We start from the raw sequence: 21,535 nt of genomic DNA, 5'->3' as shown, positions 1-21,535 counted from the left end.
ATTTAATAAATACTACATTTTACATTAGCACCTTGTATACTTGTATTACACAGATTAATATTTAGAGTGGACTGTAATCTTTTAAGGTTTGTGTAATTGAAATTAATATAACTCTTACTAAAAACTTAATAAGTTGCTATGTAAGCAAGTTCACAAGATTGCTATGAATGTAGTTATGAAACAGTATGTAAAACATAAGACACATTTCATAGAGCTAAATAAACATTTTAAACATTAGATGCGACCAGCATCCACATATTAAACATATAGTATATGACTACCTACTTTCAGTTATAAATTAAGTATAAGTACAATTCAGTAGGATAATTAGCCATAAAACTTAACTAAAATATCAAAATAGCAATATATAACATTTTTTAAACATTATTCATCTAAAGGCAGTATACAAACTTTGGTAATGGATGTTGTATGAACCTTACCATTTGCCTTTTTTACTTCTAAGGCTCTTACCTTCCCATCCTGACCTGGAAACACCTTGGTCACTCTAGCCATAGGCCAAGTCATAGGCGGAGTATCTATTTCACGCAAGATAACTAGATCACCTACTTTAATATTAGGCAAGGTAGTCTTCCATTTAGGACGGTTTTGTAAGACATTTAGGTATTGTTTAGACCAATATCGCCAAAAGTGCTGCTGCAGAGCAGTACATTTCCGCCAAAACTTTAATCTATTATTAGGTAAGTTTGTGATATCCTGTTCAGGATAGCAAGTTAAGGGCGCACCGGTTAAGAAATGTCCTGGCGTTAAATAGGAGAGATCCTCGATGTCTGATGACATTGGCGTGATCGGCCTTGAGTTCAAAATGCTCTCAATTTGAACTAGCGCAGTGTACAGAAGTTCATATGTTAAAACATGTGAGCCCAACATTCTTTTCAAATGATATTTAACACTTTTTACTGCGGCCTCCCATAGACCACCAAACACTGGAGAGTAACTCGGTATGAAATGGAATGTTGTTCCCATTTTCGCAGTTACATTTTGAACTTGAATTTGATGACATTTATTGTTATTTAATTTATATAGCTCAGACAACTGAGTACTAGCCGACTTAAAAGTAGCGGCATTATCACAATACACCTCTGTTGGAACATTACGTCTCGCAATAAATCGTTTAAAGCTAGCCAAGAATGTATCAGTGGTCAGATCTGACACTAACTCTAAATGTATGGCTTTGGTAACAAAACACACATATACAGCAATATAACCTTTGGTAGTGACAACACTTCTCACTCTTGACTGCTTTATTAGGATTGGGCCCGCAAAGTCTATTCCAACCTTAGCAAAAACACGATCTATGCTGACTCTACCAGCGGGCAATGAACCCATCAGCTGTTTTGCTGTTAGACATTTTAATCTAAAACATGTGAGACATTTATTCACAAACTTTTTTACCAATCTCAAACCATTAACTATATAATAACGTTGACTTAAATTGCAAAGTACCTCTTTCTGACTGGCATGTAAAAGTTTTAAATGTTCATTTTCAATAATAAGGTAAGTTACCTTAGATTCTTTTGGTAAGATTATCTGATGCTTATGGCTATAAGGTAAGGAGGAGTGTTGCAAACGTCCACCTATTCTGAGAATACCGTTAGCATCAATGAAGGGGTTGACAGATTGTAAATATGACGAAACCTGCCTACCTGCCCGCAAAGAGGCCATCTCGTTGTCAAAGAACTTACTTTGTTCATTTTTTATAAAGAAATGCAATGCCTGAGTTGCCTCGCTAAATGTAATGAAATTAAGCTTTATCTTTTGAGAACCCGGCCTTACATTTTTATAGAATCTTTGTATGTACGCAAGCACGTTAACTGCCTTATTTATGTTAGAGAACTTATCTAACAAATAATTTGCAAGAGAAGCCGATCGATATGATGCCATACACACCGGCTTGGAACCATCAGCATGCTTGATCTCTGGTAAGTTGTCAGGTAAGTTATCACTATCACCGGTGAATTTATACTCAGGATCAGACATGCTATCTGGACCACTCCACCACAGCTGGTTACTTTGTAGTTCACTAGGTTTTACACCTCGACTCAAACAATCAGAAGGATTGAGGTCTGTTTTTATATACAACCATTGGAAACCCTTTGTATATTCGTTAATTAATTTGACTCTATTAGCAACATAAGCATTTAGTTTTGTTGGATCCGTTTTTTGCCATGCCAAAACAACCTGAGAATCACTGAAAAGATGCACACTTTTAATAGATATTTTTTTACTTAATGTATTGTATGCTCTCAAGCATAATTTTGCCATCAAAAGGGATGCATTTAATTCTAATCGTGGCACAGTCAATTTCTTGTCTTTACACGCAATGCGATTTTTAGAACAAAGAAGCGACATAGTTACTTTGCCATGCTTGTCAGTGACTCTTAAATAAATCGCTGCCCCATAAGCAGTAATAGAGGCATCACCAAATGCTACTAGCTGAGCAGACTGAATGTTATCAACAGTAACATTTCGTTTTATTTTAATTTCTTTCATTGCCTGCAAATCATTATAAAATTCAAGCCATTCTTTTAGTAAAATAGGTGAGGGCACAGAGTCCCAGTCGGAACAAGCCTGAGCTATTTTTTTGCATAATTATTTTGGCTTGGACGAAAACGGGTCCAGCCAGACCTAACGGGTCATAGAACTGGCTTATGTAGCTTAAAATTTGTCTTTTTGTGTTAGGGAAATTTTTAGACACTGGACATGAAAGTTTAAAAGAATCTGAGTTGATATCTAACTTTAAACCTAAAGTTTTGATGTCCTTATTCAGTTCCAGCTCCCCAACAACCTGCTGCTCTGCTGGAATATTTGTCAAAATTGTAGGGTCATTAGCCGCCCATTTATGTAATGTAAAATTACCTTTAGTAAGTAATTCTATCAACTGGGTTTGAGTGTCAACAATCTTTGTCAAACTATCCTCTGTATGAATGATATCATCTACATATGTAGAGTTAAGTATTGCCGAACTGGCTAGAGGATATTGCCTCTCGAATTTCGTAGCCAGCTCGTTCAAGCATCTTGTTGAAAGATAACTTGATGACTTCATTCCATAGCAAACTGTATTTAGCTGAATACATTTTACTGACTCATTAGGAGTGTCTCGCCAGAGAATGTTTTGCAAAGATCGCTGATCTTTTTGTACTAAAATATTTCGGAACATACGCCTGATATCACAAACAATAAAATATTTGTGCACTCTAAATGACAACAGTATATCAAACAGCTCCTGTTGAACAATTGGCCCATTCATTAAAATATTATTCAATGATATCTTATTACTCGTTAACATAGATCCATCTAAGACTACCCGTAGCTTGGTACTTACTGCATCCGGCCTTAAAACAGCTGAATGTCCCATAAAGTACACAGGATCTTTAGTAAGATCATATGAAGAAATGTCAACATATGACCCATGACCTAAGTCGAGATATTCATGTATGAAATCCTTATAACCTTCATACAACTTTTGATCCTTTTGAAATCTCTTTTCAAGATTATAAAATCTCTTTAGGGCTAGCCCGAATGAATCCCCCAATGTATTATTCACATCATAGATAGGTATCTTTAATGGCAATGAAACTGTAAATTGATTGTCTTCAAGTATGACAGTTTCAGTAAACAATTTTTCGCACTGTTGTTGTTCAGATGTATGTTCCGCATATATTTCGGGTACCTTTTCTGTTTGCCAAAAATTGGACATAGTATCGCGTATATCGGTTTGACATTCTTGACAGAAAAGCGTAACAGCAGATCGTTTTAGAATAGAAGATGGAACATCACCTCCTACTACGTAACCAAACTGTGTGTGAACCAAGCTGGGTGCGGCATCAGGATCGCGCAGCTCCTCAGGCTGCGACAACAGGCACTGAAAAAAGATATTTGCAGCTAATAAAATATCTATCTCACTTGGAACATGGAAAGAGTCATCGGCTAATGTTATATTTTCAGGGATCACAATCTTTGAAATATCAATTTCAGTTTGTGGCAACATTTCGTTAGTAAATTTTTCTACCACTAACAGATTTGTTTGTGTTTTATATGGATAAACACATGAGAAAATATCTAGTTGCAAACTATGTTTGATAGATTTTTCTTTTAGGGTTACACCAGTTATTGTAGAACCTGGCAAGAGTGGATAACCTAGTTCCCTTGCAAGCTTTGCTGTAATAAAAGAATTCTGAGATGCACAGTCAAGCATCGCTTTAACTATGATCTCCTTGCCACTTTTCGAAACTACTTTGACTTTTGCCGTTGGCAACAACACCAGTGTCTTTTTATTAATGTTAGTTAGTGACACCGATGGTTTCTCTTCATTCACATGAAGTAGAGAGTTGTGGGGTTCCTTGCACTCCTTACATTTAAAATGAAATTTGCACTTTCCTAGGTGAATATTAAGACATATCTTGCAAAGCTTTGTTTCCTTTACAAAACCTAGTCGTTCCGATATGGAAGCTAGAGCAAATTTAGGGCATGCATATAATTTGTGTTCCTTACCGCAGTACAGACAGCCTTGGGATGCTTTGGTAGTGACAAACGATGATGATGTCACCTTCACTGGAGCTACTTTGCTAGCAGCACAGCTTGCTGTGTCACCCCGTCCCTCACTGTTCTCTAGGGCAAGGGCCCGACCTTCTACAAATTTCAAAAAATCGTTAAAGGTTGGCTGTTTTGTGGAATCCCTATGCAAAAAATACTCTCGGTTAGTCAACGGGTCAAGTTTTTTATTTAATAGGCAAATGAGAATGCTGTCCCATTTTTCAATGGCCTCGTCAAGGTTTTTTAATGCAGCTAAATGCTGTTTTGTAATTGAAATCAATGAGCGTAAAGCACTAGGACTTGACTTAGTTAGCACTGGCAACTCAAACAAAGCATTAATGTGCTCATTGATGATTTTGTATTTATTATCGTACCTGTCAGCTAAAATTTTTAGAGCTTCCGAATAACTTTGACCGATGACAGGTAAGTTTTTGACTAGATCAAATGCTTCAGCTTTTAAGAAGCTTCTCAGGTAGAAAAACTTTTGTATACAATCAAACCCTTCATTATTGTGCACAAGTGCAGTAAACATTTCAATAAAAGGTCTATAATCTGTATATTTACCAGCAAATGTAGGTATTTGTATATTGGGTAACTTAACTTTTGACGCAACTTGAGGCGACGCTGCCGGTAAAGCGCCAGCGCCAGAGGTGGGTCCAGGTCCAGACAAATCTGAAATACGTTGGCGCATCGCGGCGACGCATTCATAGTATGTAGTTTCTATCGGTACGGGATCTTCCTCATCCCCTATCTGCAGGCTGAGATCTTCGTATTCATTAAATGCCACCTGGGCCCTCTCGACCATCAATTGTAACATTTGCTTATCATTAATATAGGAGGCATCCATTTTATTTTTGATACGAGTTAATGTCGCTTTTCTTGAGCCTCGGCGTGCTATAAGCTCACGCTTTATTTGTTCTTCGGTTTTTTCCATATTGTTATACAGACCACACTATGCATATATAACAACTTTTCGTGCACAATCACAAATTGACGTGACGGCAATAGTAATAACCAGATTTTTAAGATGTTTGTCACCAAAATCACTCAATAATATCGGGAAAGGAACAATTCACAAACACATTTAAAAACCAAAAACGTTACTTGTTATTCCATTCCACGCGCGGACTCGCTGCGCAGTGAGTGGTGATGCGTTTATGGAACGCGTTGCTCCCGGCTCGTCGAACGCTGCAATGGTACAGCACAATGGCGGCACCTACAAAATCGGCTACGCCAGACGAGAAGAAAGAAAAATTTTTCGTGCTTCTTAGAATCCGCTTCGACGCACTTGATTTTATTTACTTACGGTTCCCGACTCAAAAGGACCATGTTAAAAGCTGAACTATGGCCGTAGGGTCCAAATAAGTAAATTTATGAATAAAAAATGCAAAAGTACGTTCATTACGAATATTATATTGTCTAAGAAGAAAAATGTTGACATTGTTTCATGTTACCATGGAAACCAGTAAAGTTTTTAATGTTGCTATACAAACTCCATTCTGCAACACACATTCTTAACATTTTTTTATTTACCCATTTACATTTTGTTTTTATATTTTTACACCGTATAGTCTTTTTACATTCATCGTATGCATTTTGTATTTTTTCTTTAACAAAGTTAAGTATTCTATTCGGACAATTGAAGGCGAGTGCTTCATCCCATTCAACCTGCTGCAGCGCAATATCGACCTTATCGTTGTCTAGCACGGTGATTAATCGCGCCGCGGGCGCACGGGCGTTTGCGCCGGGTATCGCTAGCGCACAGCCTGTTATGTAATGATCAGCAATAGATATGTTAATGACCCCGGTATGTACAGAGTGGCAATTGGTCGGCCTCAAAAAAATATGATCTATACAGGATTTTGATATAACGTTTCCTTTACTTTCCTCTCGAGTGAATTGAGTTATGCCACTCTCTAGTCCTAGTTCAGAAAGTTTATTTAAATACATAGAATTAATATTATTTTGTTTTTTCAAGTCGATATTCATATCTCCAATAATTATCAATTTGTTTTTGTCTGAGATGTGGTTTATAGTTGTACATAACTCGTTTACGAAGTGCGATTTGCATTTATCGGGCGGTCGGTACACCGCACAAATACTGATTTTTTCTTTATTATTTATGTCTATGCGCCCGCATAGCGATTCAAAGTATACAGACACATGAGGGATCAGGGTAAATGAGATGGTTTTGCGTACATATAATATCACTCCGCCGCCCTTCCGGTGTTTTCTAAGATTAGTATGCATATTATAATCCTCTAAATTATATAATGACTTGCATGTATCGGTTATGTTAACTTCTGTAAGTATAATTAAATCTATTACGCGACTGCTATGTGTAACTATATATTCTAATTGTGAGAAATTTAATAACATCGATCTTATATTTACATGCAGTGTAATAAGATATCGGCATCCTGTTGGAATAGCACTTATATATTCGTTCCAACTGCTGAAAGTACCTTCGTCGACGTTGAATGAGCTAGACATTTAACTATTTTTCTTTAGGTAGGCATTTAGGTGTCTTTATAGGTAAGAGTCAATCCGTTTTGGAAGCCCAATATTCAATATCACTCACCGATCTTATAGGATGTGTTTTACCTTGCTCGTCCTTCTTGATGAGTATGCATCCTTTTTTACACCATACAAACTTATACATATTGGTTTCCTTTAACTCCGACTTGGCTTTCCAGAGTAGGTAGGCGGTCGTGGGTGACAAGGCCTCACGCATAAAAATCCTGTAATCGTCCGATCTCCCCAAGTCGCGTCCCGTGAGGGTGGTGGTTTTGGATTCGTCCAGCCATTTGTCCCGCCGTCCTTCGCGAAGTGTGACCACTACTGTGGCCAAGTTCCTATTCTGTCCATCTGGTGCCTTACTGGCTTTTCTGTATGTTTGTAAGATGTCGTCGGGGTCCTGGTTTATTTTTTCAGCGACTTTTTTCACAATCTCCTTCAGGTTTTCACCTTCAGTTTTTTGTATCCCGCATATTTCCAGGTGATTTCCCATTTGGTTTTGTTCCAAAGTGTGGACCTTTTGTTCGAGGAGTTCTACTTTGTTTTTCATATTAGTTAATTTATTTTTCAAGTCCATATTTTCGTTTTCTACCCTCTTTGTTTTATCTTTAAGAGTCCTTATTCCTACAGACGAGCGTATTTTGTAAAATGCTTCCTTTTTCATTCAAGATTACGACGTAACTATTAGTATTTATTCAAAAACTGGTAACGTACTTAAATAATCGCTTCCTAAACTAGCGGCTCCAACAGTTCAAATTTTCATTTTCTCTTTTAAACCTCTTTTTTAATGAGTTTTTTGGGAGTCTTTTCCAAAATTTGCAGTGAGATGTGGCGTTTCGGTTCTCAATTTTGCTGTAAACAAGAATCATTTGGTACATGAATGACTACAATTTGATTCAACATATCTCGTACGAGGGGCTGGAATGATTAACAATCGAAGATTCATTTGAAAAAACTGATAAAATACCTTCCGAGTTTTCTTCATTTTCTTGGCGAAAACAGGGTTTTATTATATTTTTTTTCCGCAAATTGTACGCATATTTTACTTTAAAAATAATATTATAGCAAACTGTAACTTTATGTTAACCTATAAAAAAAAAAATCATAACTATGGGACCTACATTGCCATAAATTTATATTTTTTTAAAACACGTATAAATCACGCAGCAGCGACGCCCCGCTCTCAGTCCGCGCGGAGCGCGCTTAGAGGACGGACCTGTGCTCGATTGTCAGGCATTCGTTGCGATCGTAATCAGCTACGGAGTTCCGAGAAGTGCTATATACTGCGATTAGAAAATCTTAATAAAAGTTCATTTTTTACACTATGCTTAACAGACTCTCGCTTATTGATGGATTTTCAGTGGTCCTTTTTTTTATACTACGTCGGTGGCAAACAAGCTTACGGCCCGCCTGATGGTAAGCAGTATCCGTAGCCTATGTACGCCTGCAACTCCAGAGGAGTTACATGCGCGTTGCCGACTCTAACCCCCTCCCGCCCCTCGTTGAGCTCTGGCAACCTTACTCACCGGCAGGAACACAACACTATGAGTAGGGTCTAGTGTTATTTGGCTGCGATTTTCTGAAAAACGCATTTTTACTTGAAATTACGTTAGGGTTTGCATTTGCATTATTATTTTTGACCCGGATGAAGTCCAAGTTCTCATGATGGAGTCAGGAGTTGGTCACCAGAACTCCTAATCTACTCATTATAATCCCACCGTGTTTGGGCTCAAAAGATTTGCCCTGACGAACACCATCGATCTAGATGAGGTCCAGGGTCTTATGATGGAGTCAGGAGTTGGTCACCAGGACTCTTAATCTACTTATCATAACGCCATCGTGTTTGGGCTCAATAGATTTGCCCTGACGAGCACCATCAATCTAGATAAAGTCCAGGGTCTCATGATGGAGTCAGGAGTTGGTCACTAGAACTCCTAATCTACTCATTATAATTCCATCGTGTTTTGGCTCAAAAGATTTGCCCTGACGAGCACCATAGATCTAGATGAGGCCCAGGGTCTCATGATGGAGTCAGGAGTTGGTCACCAGAACTCCTAATCTACTCATCATAACTCCATCGTGTTTGGGCTCAATAGATTTGCCTTGACGAACACCATCGACCTAGATGAGGTCCAGGGTCTCATGATAGAGTCAGGAGTTGGTCACCAGAACTCCTAATCTACTGATCATAACTCCATCGTGTTTGGGCTCAATAGATTTGCCCTGATGAACACCATCGATCTAGATGAGGTCCAGGGTCTCATGATGGAGTCAGGAGTTGGTCACCAGAACTCCTAAACTACTCATCATAACCTCATCGTGTTTGGGCTCAATAGATTTGCCCTGACGAGCATCATCAATCTAGATAAAGTCCAGGGTCTCATGATGGAGTCAGGAGTTGGTCACTAGAACTCCTAATCTACTCATTATAATTCCAACGTGTTTGGGCTCATGAGATTTGCCATGACGAGCACCATCGACCTAGATGAGGTCCAGGGTCTCATGATGGAGTCAGGAGTTGGTCACCAGAACTCCTAATCTACTCATCATAACTCCATCGTGTTTGGGCTCAATAGAGTTGCCCTGATGAGCACCATCAATCTAGATCAGGTCCAGGGTCTCATGATGGACTCAGGAGTTGGTCACCAGAACTCCTCGTCTATTCATCATAACTCCATCGTGTTTGGGCTCAAAAGATTTGCCCTGACGAGTACCATCGATCTAGATTAAGTCTAGGGTCTCATGATGGACTCAGGAGTTGGTCACCAGAACTCCTAATCTATTCATCATAATGGTAATTTGATGGTGCTTGTCGGGGTAAATCTATTGAGCCCAAACACGATGGAGTTATGATAAATAGATTACGAGTTCTGGTGACCAACTCCTGACTCCATCATGAGACCCTGGACTTCATCTAGATCGATGGTACTCGTCAGGGCAAATCTTTTGAGCCCAAACACGATGGAATTATAATGAGTAGATTAGGAGTTCTAGTGACCAACTCCTGACTCCATAATGAGACCCTGAACATCATCTAGATTGATGGTGCTCGTGAGGGCAAATCTATTGAGCCCAAACACGATGGAGTTATGATGAGTAGATTAGGAATTATGGTGACCAACTCCTGACTCCATCATGAGACCCTGGACTTCATCTAGATCGATGGTACTCGTCAGGGCAAATCTTTTGAGCCCAAACACGATGGAATTATAATGAGTAGATTAGGAGTTCTAGTGACCTACTCCTGACTCCATCATGAGACCCTGGACTTCATCTAGATTGATGGTGCTCATCAGGGTAAATCTATTGAGCCCAAACTCGATGGAGTTATGATGAGTAGATTAGGAGTTCTGGGGAGTTCTGGTGACCAACTCCTGACTCCGTCATGAGACCCTGGACCTCATCTAGATCGATGGTGTTCGTCAGGGCAAATCTTTTGAGCCCAAGCACGATGGAATTATAATGAGTAGATTAGGAGTTCTGGTGACCAACTCCTGACTCCATCATAAGAACCTGGATGGACTTCATTCGGGTCATAAATAATAATACAAACTCTAACGTGATTTCAAATAACACTGAAACTCTATAGCACTAATGTGCGCAAACGATTGGCATCTTGACTAGGCAGCATGGGTGCGTAGCCACCATGCCAATCGATACGACAACGAAACATCTCTCTCTCGTACTAATATGCACAAACGATTGGCATCTTGGCTGGGCAGCATGGGTGCGTAGCCATCATGCCAAACGTTTACGATACGACAAGGAAACACTATCTGTCTCTCTATCGCACGAATATGCGCAATCGATTGGCTTCTTGGCTAGGTATCATGGGTGCGTAGCCAACATGCCAATCGTTTACGATACGACAACGAAACACTACTGTCTCTCTATCGCACTAATATACGCAAACGATTGGTATTTTGGCTAGGCACCAAGCAAGTGTGTGGCCAACATGCCAATCGTTTACGATACGACAACGAAACACTATCTGTCTCTCTATCGCACTAATATACTTTATTTATACCTGCAGTCATTTACTAACTTCTTCATTTTCCATTGGTGTGAAAGAGACAGAATAAAGAGCAAGGGTTATAGTACACTCTGTAGTCTGTACACTTAGTAGTAGTGTACATAAAAAAAACTACTGTGCATATAAAATAAAATAAAGAGTGCCCATATGATATCATATAACACTAAAATTAATGTTGCTTGAAATTATATTGAAAACTATCAAGATTATTCTAGTCTGCATTGAAACGCGCGTCGCGTTGCCGGCGCTCGCGTACCGAGCGCCAACGCCATCTATCGAGCGTTATTTCGTGAAATCGGAGAACGCTCCAAGGATTAAGGGCTCTTAAATGTGTCTAGGGATTTTTGATAGTCATCTATCTTGTCAGAGTAGAACTGTAGCTGACTCTTTAGTTCTTGCTCGAGCACCGCTCGTATTTGTCGAGTTAATTCGTCTTTCCATATTTCCTTAAATTGTTGACGTATTTCCTTGACGAGCTGGTCTTTAGTGTTACACTCCGGTACTGGTGTCGTAACCTCGCTGGTGCTGTCATCTTCAACTGGGTCTGGTAGTATTATGGAGATTCGTTTGTTTTTGCTAGTCCCAATGCATTTCTGACATTTCCATGCGGCGTTCGTTGATAATAGCGCGGCCAGTTGCTCATTAGTAATGGATACACATCTACCGTGCCACCATTTATTGCACGTACTACACTGTAATCCAGAATCCTTCTTTGTCACAAGTTTTCCGCATTCGAAACACTTCGCCATCACGGAAACACACTGTTAACACTATTTACGCTTATTTTTAACTGTTATCACGACTGCAAGCAATTACCGGTTTCACGGCCAGGTGCAAGGCATAATGCGCACGACCTACCGCGCCCTGTTGCGCATGCGAACTGACCATATGTCTTGGAAATTGTATTTTGCTTGTTCATTTTCACTAGGCGTTTATATGAAGTTTATCTGAATCCTTTAGGAACCACAAAGGTTCCAACTCACACTGGCCGCTGCTTTGCGGTAAAATATATGTCGACAGACGTAAAGTACGGATGTAGGTAAGTTTGACGCTTAGAAAAATCGATTATGTTCCATGCAAATATAATGTTTTATGTTTTTTTATTAATTAGTAATTCAGTGTTGTTAAACTTTCAGCAAACTCAATCAAATAAAGTTTATGAACGATTTCCCGTGGTTTGATTGTGAAACCACACCTTCAACATTATGCTGTTGGTTTTCATGAATAAAAAACGTTCTGAGTATAAAATAGTATACAGAGTGAACATTATACTGGTTGCCTGTTATGCAAATACATTACTATGCTACTAAACTATAATTACTTTCGAAATTATGCAATTCGTTTTTATTGTATTTGTTTTTATACCAAATCATAATTTCTGCATATCAAAATTATGCAATTCAAATTATGAAAAATGAAATTTCGCAAATTGTTATTATTAAAAACATTACACACCCGACATCCGCTGTGCTGCGCCCTACCACACAAAGCGAGATGACATTCACAATGCCCATACCTCTCTTGTGGACGTAGTTTAAGGACGTATTATTTTTTATGCAAAAAAATACGCGCGCTATAATTTTGCCTCTAACAATCTGATTTGTTTTCAGAAATTCCACATTTCAAAGAAGTGGTCATCATGGCGACGGTGTGTGATGCTTGTGGACATCGCACGAATGAGGTAATTATAACTATAAATTTTCACGATCGGGCGGAGAAAAGAGCGTTTGAGGGAAAACCAACAGGACGCCGCCGGCCGGGCGAGCTGGGTGTGGAGGGGCGGGGGGGACGAGGATCTGCGCCAGCTGCGGGTTGAGGACTGGCGAGAAGCTGCACAGAGACATGATTTTATTTATTTATTTATTTAAACTTTATTGCACACATAAAGAAAAATGTACAAATGGCGAACTTAATGCCAAAAAGCATATTTTCTGAGTTATTTGAACTTAACAGATTAAACATTAAATGTATTAACTCCTGGCGTAATAAAATTATTTGTACCTTAGCGTTTTTTCTTAAAAATTTGATCGATAACTTGAAAAATGATAACGCCTGCGAAATTGTAATAGTAAGCAAAATATAAAATGAGTAAAAATTGGAAACCACAAATAAAATGGCTCATCTTATAATTGAATATGAAGGTACAAAAATTTGGCTTTTATAGAATTTATCAATAACCACGGGAACATAGCGTAATAAAGTACACCCGCCATTCTGACTGTCAGGATGGCGAGTGTACTGTTTTTTGGTGATAGCTTTGTGTACCGTGAGGTACAATTTTTTTTTTAAGGAGGTACTAAATAGTACAAATTAGGTACAAAAATTTGGTATGGTTTTCATTTAATTTTATTTAGGTACACCCGCCATTCTGACTCACGATTTTTTTCATAAAAATCCAAATATATCCAGAAAAGTCCAATCTGATTTGTACCTTAAATTCGATTACCAAGGTTGTGTGATGGGGTCACGTTCGCCGGGGCGGGCGTGGCCTCATACAACTCCCTTGTTCCAGACGGGAGCAAGGGTTTCCTAATTAGCTCAGAGGAGAGAGAGGGTGCAGGGTGAGACAAAGAAACCAAAGGTAATACTGTAACGCAAATCGGCGGGCTTTTATGCCGGTTTATTATAAAATAAAGGTTTCTTAATTCTAGATGTCCTAGGCTAGGTACGACGCGGGGGGATGATTCTAACTTATAGCAACAGGATTACGGGACGGCGCGGACCCTAAGCTACTCGCGAGTTTTGGGATCGGTATCCCCTAAGAGAGAAGGGGTGGTTTCGACGGGAGCGAGATAGTATAGGGGTGGATACCCCGGGTGCCCTCACGCGTCTGTAAACACGCCGGCACAACCGGGATAAGGAATCGGGAAGGGGTACGTACTCCAGGTGCCTTCACGCGTCTGAAAACGCGCCGGCTCGACTGGGCTACGGGGTCAGGAGGGGTACGTACTCCAGGTGCCTTAACGCGTCTGTAAACACGCCGGCTCAACTGGCCTACGGGATTCAGGAAGGGTAGGGTGGCTAGGGACCGGGAGCCATAACGCGTCTGAAAACACGCCGGCTCGTACCGGGAGAGCAGCGGTCCTCACAGCAGAAGGCGGTGAGAGCGACTGCCTGCTATCTGCAGTGGACGTCTTCTCAATTCCCCCTCAGGGGATTGGGGATGCTGTTCGGGGCGTTGGCCCCCTGCAGCGGTGTCAAACCGCCAGCCATGAATATGGCTGGGTCGTCGGGGTGGGGCCTCGGGTGAGGCCCCAGTGGTCGTGTCCGGGTCTTCTCACACCGGCGAGATCAAGCCAGCCAGGTGGGACCCCGTTGGGGGAGGCCCAGCCAGCGATCGTCAACCGGTGTCAGGGTGGTGTCAGTCTGTGGTGTGGTCAGTCCGGTGTGGCAGGGGTTGCAGGCGCGAGCTCGCGCGGCAGACCCCTGTGGTCGGGCGGGCGCGCGTGGTACGGCGCTATGCCACGGAGGTGGCTCCAGCGCGACTGGTCCGCGCGCTCGAACATCCGACCCGCCAGGCGAGCTACGAAATCACGTAGCGGTTCTGCTCTCAGGTCCCGGGCTATAACGTCGTTCCTCACATAGCGAGGGGCTTCGACGATGGTGCGTAGAGAGAGCGACTGCTGAGCGTCCAGTCGCTTCCTGTTGCACTCTCCCACTAGCGCGTACCACGCGGGGGCTGCATATGTTAGGCGTGTTCGGACGTAAGTCTTGTACACGCCTAGCTTCACGCGTAGCGATAGCCGGGACTTCAGAACCGGGGCAAGTAAGATGCGAGCGGCACGCGTCTGGGCGATCACGTTCTTGACGTGAGGGGCCATGGTGAGGTGGCGGTCTATGGTCACCCCCAGGTATTTCACCATCGGGGACCACTCGATGGCCTGCCCCAGGAGTGTGAGACGCGGCGGCATCAGCACCTTACGGGATATAGCAATCGCCTGGGTCTTCGACACGTTGACTGATAGTCTCCACTTCTTCAGCCATGGAGGGAGAGCCTCTAGGGCGCACTGGGCTTTGTGCGCTGCGTGTGATAGGCGGATGGATGACGTGATGTAGGCAGCGTCGTCGGCATATAGCGCGAGCGTAACGCCCTCGCTGACCGGGATGTCATCGGTGTAGCGCCCATAACACACGGGCGAGAGGCAGCTCCCTTGGGGCACTCCGGCAAGGATGGTGCGGTCGGATGATACGGCGTCTTCTACCGCCACGTGGAAGCGGCGGTCTTCCAGGAAGGTGGCCACAGTCTTGACTACTCGACGCGGAGTAGTAGACGTGGACAGCTTGTAGAGGAGGCCGGGGTGCCATACGCGATCGAACGCCTTCTCCATGTCCAGAAGAACAGCGACCGTGTGCTCCCTCTTGTTGTAAGCTGCTGCAGCGAGGTGCAGCACGCGGGCAAGCTGGAGCGTCGTCGAGTGTTCCGGGCGGAAGCCGAACTGTTCGTCGCGTGGCTGAATGTGGGGCGTCAGGTGAGGCAGAAGCAGCTTCTAGAAAACTTTCGAGATAGTAGGCAGCAGCGTGATGGGTCGATAGCTCTCAGGACGAAGAATATTCTTCCCGGGCTTGGGAATCATGATGACGCGACCCTGCTTCCAGGGGCGCGGGAAGTGGCCGGTCCGCAGGACTCCGGTGAAGAGCCGCGCCAACGTCGCGATGGCTCGCGGGGGCAGGTGGCGCAGCGCCTCGTTCGGTATGCGGTCGGGGCCGGGTGCCTTCTTCAGCGGGGTGCGTCTTATCATCCTCTGGACTTGGCCCGGTGTGAGGATGATGGGATCTTCGTCTGGAGCTATGGACGTGGCGAAGTAGTCCGCCAGGTGCTGCTTTACAGCTGCTTCGTGCTCGGTGTCGTCGGACGGATTCGGTCTGAACTGCGTCTCCAGGTGGTCAGCGAAAATCTCCGCTCGATCTTCTGCGCGGTAACGTGGGGTACCGTCACTGGCGAAAAGAGGGCGGATGGGTGCTGGTCTTCCTGTTACTCTGCGGCACAGACGATGGATGTCGTTCCAGTCCTCACCAGCTGACTCGATGTACTCGAGCCAAGAGTCCTCGGTGTAAGCCGCGAGGCTTTGCGAGATCTTCTCGGCGAGAGAGTTCAGCTGGGACTTCATGGTGGGACATCGTGTGCGCTGGAATTGTCGACGCAGTTTCCTCTTCCTCTCGATGAGGGTCAGGATAAAAGCGGGGATGCTTTGCTTACGGCGCGACTGACTGGCGCCGGTCTCGGCGGAAGAGTCTGTGAGGGCGGCAGTGGCGCATGAGGCGAACTCCTCAGCGAGTCGGTCGACTTCCTCCGCTGTAGTCACGGGGAAGGATGGAGTGTGTTCGCTCATGTAGGTCGCAAAACGATCCCAATCCTGTCGTCGGCGAGGCGAGGGCGGAGCCGTCCGAGTCGGCGTCAAGTCCAGTGTTGCCATGACGGGCTGGTGGTCAGAAAGAAGATGGTCATCCAGGACGTCCTGCGCGGGCCAGGAAGTCAGGCCGCGTACTACCATAAGGTCGATGACGTCCGGTATGTGGGCTGCCGTGTACGGGAAGTGCGTGGGGACCTCTGGTCCTAGCACCTCGTATCCTTGGGCTTCTGCATCGGCGAGGAGTCGCTGCCCATCTGGGCAGGTCTTCACGGAGTTCCATGCAGTGTGTTTGCAGTTGAAGTCGCCGGCTACAATCGTGGGCAGTGGCGAGTCCAACAGGTCGTGGACATCAGCCACTGCAAGGCGAGAGCTGGGTGGCTTGTAGAACGCAAACACACGCAGAGGGTGGCGGTCGACGCAGATTTCCACGCCTAGGGCGTATGACGATCGGAGAGTTGTCGGCACTGGCAGCGGCTGGTGGATGACCTGACGCTTCACAAGGACGGCCAGTCCCCGATAGGCGCGTCCGAGTGAAGATGTTTCCTCCTTTCTGTAGGCGACGTAGCCTGGTATTTTAAGGCGATCGCCTGCCTTAAGATGGGTTTCCGAGATCAGGGCTACGTCGATCTTCTTCTCGGCCAGAAGATGTCGCAGCAGGGTGACTTTGGCTGCAGAGAGCCCGTCGGCATTCCAGTGTAGGATCCTCAGTTGGCTAGCGAACGCTATAGAGGTCTGCCAGCCTTCTGAGGATAATCGGGACAGGACTCTGTCCCGACTGAATGGCAACGAGGAGCTCCTGCAGGATCTCTACGAGCATCGTGATGGCCTCGGCTCGGCCATCGCTGGGTCCCGCTCCTGGCTTCGCCTTCTTCCCCTGGAGAGGGGCGGCCGTCGTGGGGAACGGGGCTGATGGGGGTCGCGGCTGCAACGCTGTAGCCGGGACGGTCGTGGGTTGCTGCTGCTGCGGGGCAGAGGAAGGTTCCGGACCCGTCTTGGTCTTCTTCCCTCCGCGTTTGCGTCTTCTTGTGGGCGGACGTCTCCCGTCGTTGGCGTTCGCCATGAGGGAGTTCGCGGCGTTGCCCGTGTCAACGGCTGGCTGCGAGGTGGTTGGCAGTGCTGCACCAGTGCGCGCTGCGACTCCGGCCTTCTTGTTGCGCGCCTCCCGCTTGTATACCGGGCACTGCGCGCTGTTAGCGGGGTGCGCACCGTTGCAGTTGGTGCACGTCGCTGGCTCCTCGCGTGGGCGTGGGCATTCGTTTGCGGGGTGAGGCTCGCCGCAACGAACGCAGGCGAGAGGGCGGTGGCAGTTCACCGACGAGTGCCGAAAACCCTGGCACCTGTGGCACTGCGCGGGGCCCTTTCGTCCTCGCCAGGCTTCGATCTTTACTCCTGGCATACCCAGGAGCTCGGTGAGGGCGTAGATCCCCGGCGTCGTGTCCGCGGTACGCTGCAGTTGGGCGTGAAATATGCATCCAGGCCGGCCGCTGCGCGCGCGGATTTGACGGACGAATTCGGGTAAGAAGCCCTTCTCCCTCAGGTCTTCTTCTATTTCTGCCGGGTCGGTGTTCGCCGGCAGGCCGCGGATGGCGATCTTGAGGCTGCGTTCTGCTGGGAGGCCGTAGCAGAACCAGTGTAGCCCCGTGGTCTGAAGGTACTGCTGGATCGCCCGGTACTCATCTTCGTCTCTCGGGGTGAAGATAATGCCTTTCCCCAGGGGGCGTGCGTTGACCTGGTGGCCCAGCAACTTCCGCAGCTCGCGGAAATGCATGGGCCAATCAGGCATCGCCTCCACAATGAGGGGTGGGTATCGCTTCCCCTTCGCGGTAGGGGCGGCGGGGGGCGCTGGTCCGGCCGTTGATGAGGCGGGCGGAGTTGGTGACTTCGCCGGCGCCTGGTCCGTGTCCATGGGGGACAGGTCGAGCCGGGGAAGTGAGTGCGGCGGCGGCGTTGCGCCACCCTGCCGCTTCTGAGCAGGGCTGGCTACGGCGAATGGCGGCATGAGGTTTGTCGGCGGCGGGAAGCGCGACGGCGACAGGACGCGCACGGGCGTGGGTACCTGGGGAGGGCCAGGGGGCGCGGGTGTGGGCGCGCAGGGAGCGGGGGCACGTGGCAGTGGCGTTGGCACAGCCTTGGTCGCGGCGTTCCGGGGCGTGGCTGCGCTAGTAACGGGCGCAGCGGGCGCGGGCGCGGCGGGCGCGGCGGGCGCGGCGGGCGCGGCGGGCGCGGCGGGCGCGGCGGGCGCGGCGGGCGCGGTGGGCGCGGCAGGCGCGGCGGGCGCGGGCGCGGAAAGCGTGGGCGCGGTGGGCGCGCGGGGCGCAGGCGCGGTCGCGGCGCGAGAGGCGCGGGGCTGGATGCGGCTGGCGGCTGCGGTCGCGGTCGACGGCGCCTTACTGGTCCTGGCTAGGGCCGGTTGAGGCGCTGGTGGTTTCTGGGGCTTCGGCGCACTCAGGGGGGTGCGGCGAGGGGGCGGCGGCGGTGATGCGGCCGCTTTCGCGAAGGTCGGCTGAGGGGCGTCGGCCTTAAAAAAGGCCGACGCGGGCGCCCTCGATGGGCCGGGTTGTGGCTCCTGCAGGGCGGGGCGTTGCAGGGGCTGGAGCTGCTCCAGCGCGTGAAGGGTCTGGGGGAGGAACTGGAACTCGCCAGCTCCCTCCGATGTCGGAGTTTTGGGGGCTCGAATGGCCTCTTGGCCGACGGCGCGCAAAATGTCCATAGCGCGCTGCATCCCCGTGAGGTCCTCCGGGCGGCGTCTAGTCGCGGCGATCCGAGGCCGGGTGGCCTTGCGGACGGCGGGGTCGCTGGTCCGCGGAGTCGATGGCATGTTTGCGGTGACGAGATGTCACTAGAGGTAGTGGGGCGGACACATACCCAGTGTGCGGGTAGTTAGAAAAACGCCGTTTTCCGAATTACCCCCACCTATGCTAACGCACCGGCGGGGGCGGGGGGCGGAGTTTGGGGCTCCGGGAGGCGGGGTTTTTCGGAGTACAGCCACTCGCGATCGCGGCTGCGTCACCCACTTCGCTCCGTTAGTCAAAGCCGGACCCGGTGGGACCCGCTTGTGGGAGGCCGGGCACGGCGGTGACACCACGGTGCTGGGTGGATGGTGCGGTAGATAGATGCGATCCGGGCGAGTCCGGTAGTTTAGGAACCTGTAATTAGCAGGCTGCACGACTGTCTAGGCTAGTCTGCTATCTAGGCGACCGCGCTGGCTTTTATAGTGCGCGGCTCGCGGGGCGCGGGCGGGGGCAGCGACTCTCAGTCGCTCGGCGGCCGGCATGCGGCGCGATGGGTAGCTCGGGACAGATCACGCGGCGGTGGCGTGGTATTGTGATGCGTGGCTGCGCGCGCCATCACAGTCCCGTCACCCGTCTGGAGATTTTTACCTGTTGGGAAAAATCACCGAATTAGAACATGATGGTTGGAAGATGTTACCTCTCCTCGTTTACTGTTGTTTTGTGTTTTTATTGATATTTATTGGATGCTATTCTATTTATCTATTATTTTTGTATTTATCCTAAGTATTCGTATTCCTTTTTTTTTTTGTATGTTTATTTAATTTGAGGCATTTTATCTTATGTCGCACCGGTATTTTGTATGCATATGTTTCGTTTATACTTGCTATCTTAATTATGTGTCTATTTATCTTCATTTATTGTTAGCCTATGTTCTCTGTTTTACCCGCGTCGTTTGTTTTTTTTTTTTTTTTTTTTAAAGTTATTTATTGTAACTATATTGTTTTTACACTATAATCCTATTCCCACTATATTGTCGTTTACTTGTCCTATTACTACTAATTCGCGTCACTGTTATGTACTTACCCGGTACGTAATATACTATTTCTATGTGCTTATATTGTTTTTATTTACTCACTATGTCACTTGTTTATTCATGTTTAAATGAAGTATTCTACTTCGTTCATTAGTGCCGCTCCTATCTTTCCTATTGAAAACGAGATCTAATTTTTTTTTTTTTTTTTTTTTTTTTTTTTTTTTTTTTTTTTTTTTTTTTTTTTTTATATTTTTTTTTTTTTTATATATTTATATATGTATATTTTTTTTCTACTCTATTGTATTAACTGTCACTGCACCTTAATACATATATGTTTATTGTGTATTAGTTTTTTATTTTTATTTTATTTTTTAGTGTCTATTTATCTTTTTTTTTTGTTTATCACATCACTGATGTCACTATTGGCTACTTCCTGATTATTTTCTTCGCGGTGACGTCGGTTGGGTGGGTGTGCCTGGCGTGTGCGTGGCATACGCATGAGGCCGTGGCGTTGGCCTCCGTTGCGCTTTTTGCCTGCCCTCCGTGTCCTTTTCTTCCTCTTTCCACCCTCCGTTTCCTGTATCGAGGGTGGTGCTGGTGCCAGGGGGGTTGGCGATATTGGCAGTGTGCTGTTATTTGTAATGAACGCTACATATTCGTCGGTGTCGGCCAATATCGCCAACACGTCTCCTGTGGTGCTGTTTGTTCCCGCGGCCTTCTCTTGGTTTGGTTGTACGATCGGTGTAGAGGCCGTGCCCTGTGGCGGGTTGGGGGACACGTGCTCTGCTCGTGTCAGTGTCGGTGGGTGCGCTGGAAACATTGTTACGCTATTTATTTCCATTTGAGCGCGTGGGTTGACTGTTTTGGGCCTTCCTATGGCCCAATTTCCTCTCGTGGTCCCTGGCCCTAGGAACATTGACCCCGCGTTTACTGTGGCCTTGGGGTTGGGTGGTATTGGATGGTCTCCGCTCCGCTTCCTTCCGTTTGGGATCTGTTTTGGGTGCGTGGGGCGTCTTACACACGGGTCCATGTTTACTGATGTAACTGTTGTGACGTAGGTCGCCCGGTTTTTATAGTTTTTTTTTTTTTTGTGTTAATGTGCGGGTATCCCTGTTTCTGTAACTTACTTGGTTTGGCTGGCATCACTTCCGCCTCCTGATTTGCGCCTTATGTTGTAGCGCGTAAGGTCCATTATTATACGCACTCGCCTTGTTGTTTACCTGTAGTTCTGGTGGTGTGCGTAATATTTATTTATTTCTGTTTTTTTTTTTCTCTTTAACCTATATCTATTTTTCTTTTTCTAATTTGACGTTTA

The 21,535-nt window shown here is 46.0% G+C and overlaps 2 protein-coding genes across 2 annotated transcripts in view; one reads left to right on the top strand and one right to left on the bottom strand.

Annotated features, from left to right (window-relative positions):
• The window catches only part of LOC133532620 (zinc finger protein ZPR1), a 49,291-nt gene that overhangs the window by 13,965 nt on the left and 13,791 nt on the right, over window positions 1-21,535 (top strand). The window contains exon 7 of the mRNA XM_061871370.1: window positions 12,715-12,785. Within this exon, the coding sequence (XP_061727354.1) occupies window positions 12,715-12,785 (71 nt within the window). The remainder of the gene's footprint in view (window positions 1-12,714; window positions 12,786-21,535) is intronic.
• Window positions 2,583-5,631, bottom strand: LOC133532666 (uncharacterized). Its single transcript, XM_061871429.1, has 2 exons — window positions 4,513-5,631; window positions 2,583-3,883 (listed from the first exon to the last, which is right to left on the bottom strand). Exons 1-2 carry the CDS (start codon window positions 5,486-5,488, stop codon window positions 3,864-3,866), a joined length of 996 nt encoding a protein of 331 aa, XP_061727413.1. The 5' UTR covers window positions 5,489-5,631; the 3' UTR covers window positions 2,583-3,863.

The sequence above is a fragment of the Cydia pomonella genome, chromosome 27, assembly GCF_033807575.1.
Source record: "Cydia pomonella isolate Wapato2018A chromosome 27, ilCydPomo1, whole genome shotgun sequence".
NCBI lineage: Eukaryota > Metazoa > Arthropoda > Insecta > Lepidoptera > Tortricidae > Cydia > Cydia pomonella.
Note: the sequence above shows the minus strand (reverse complement) of the source record. Positions and strands in the feature narration are given on the sequence as shown.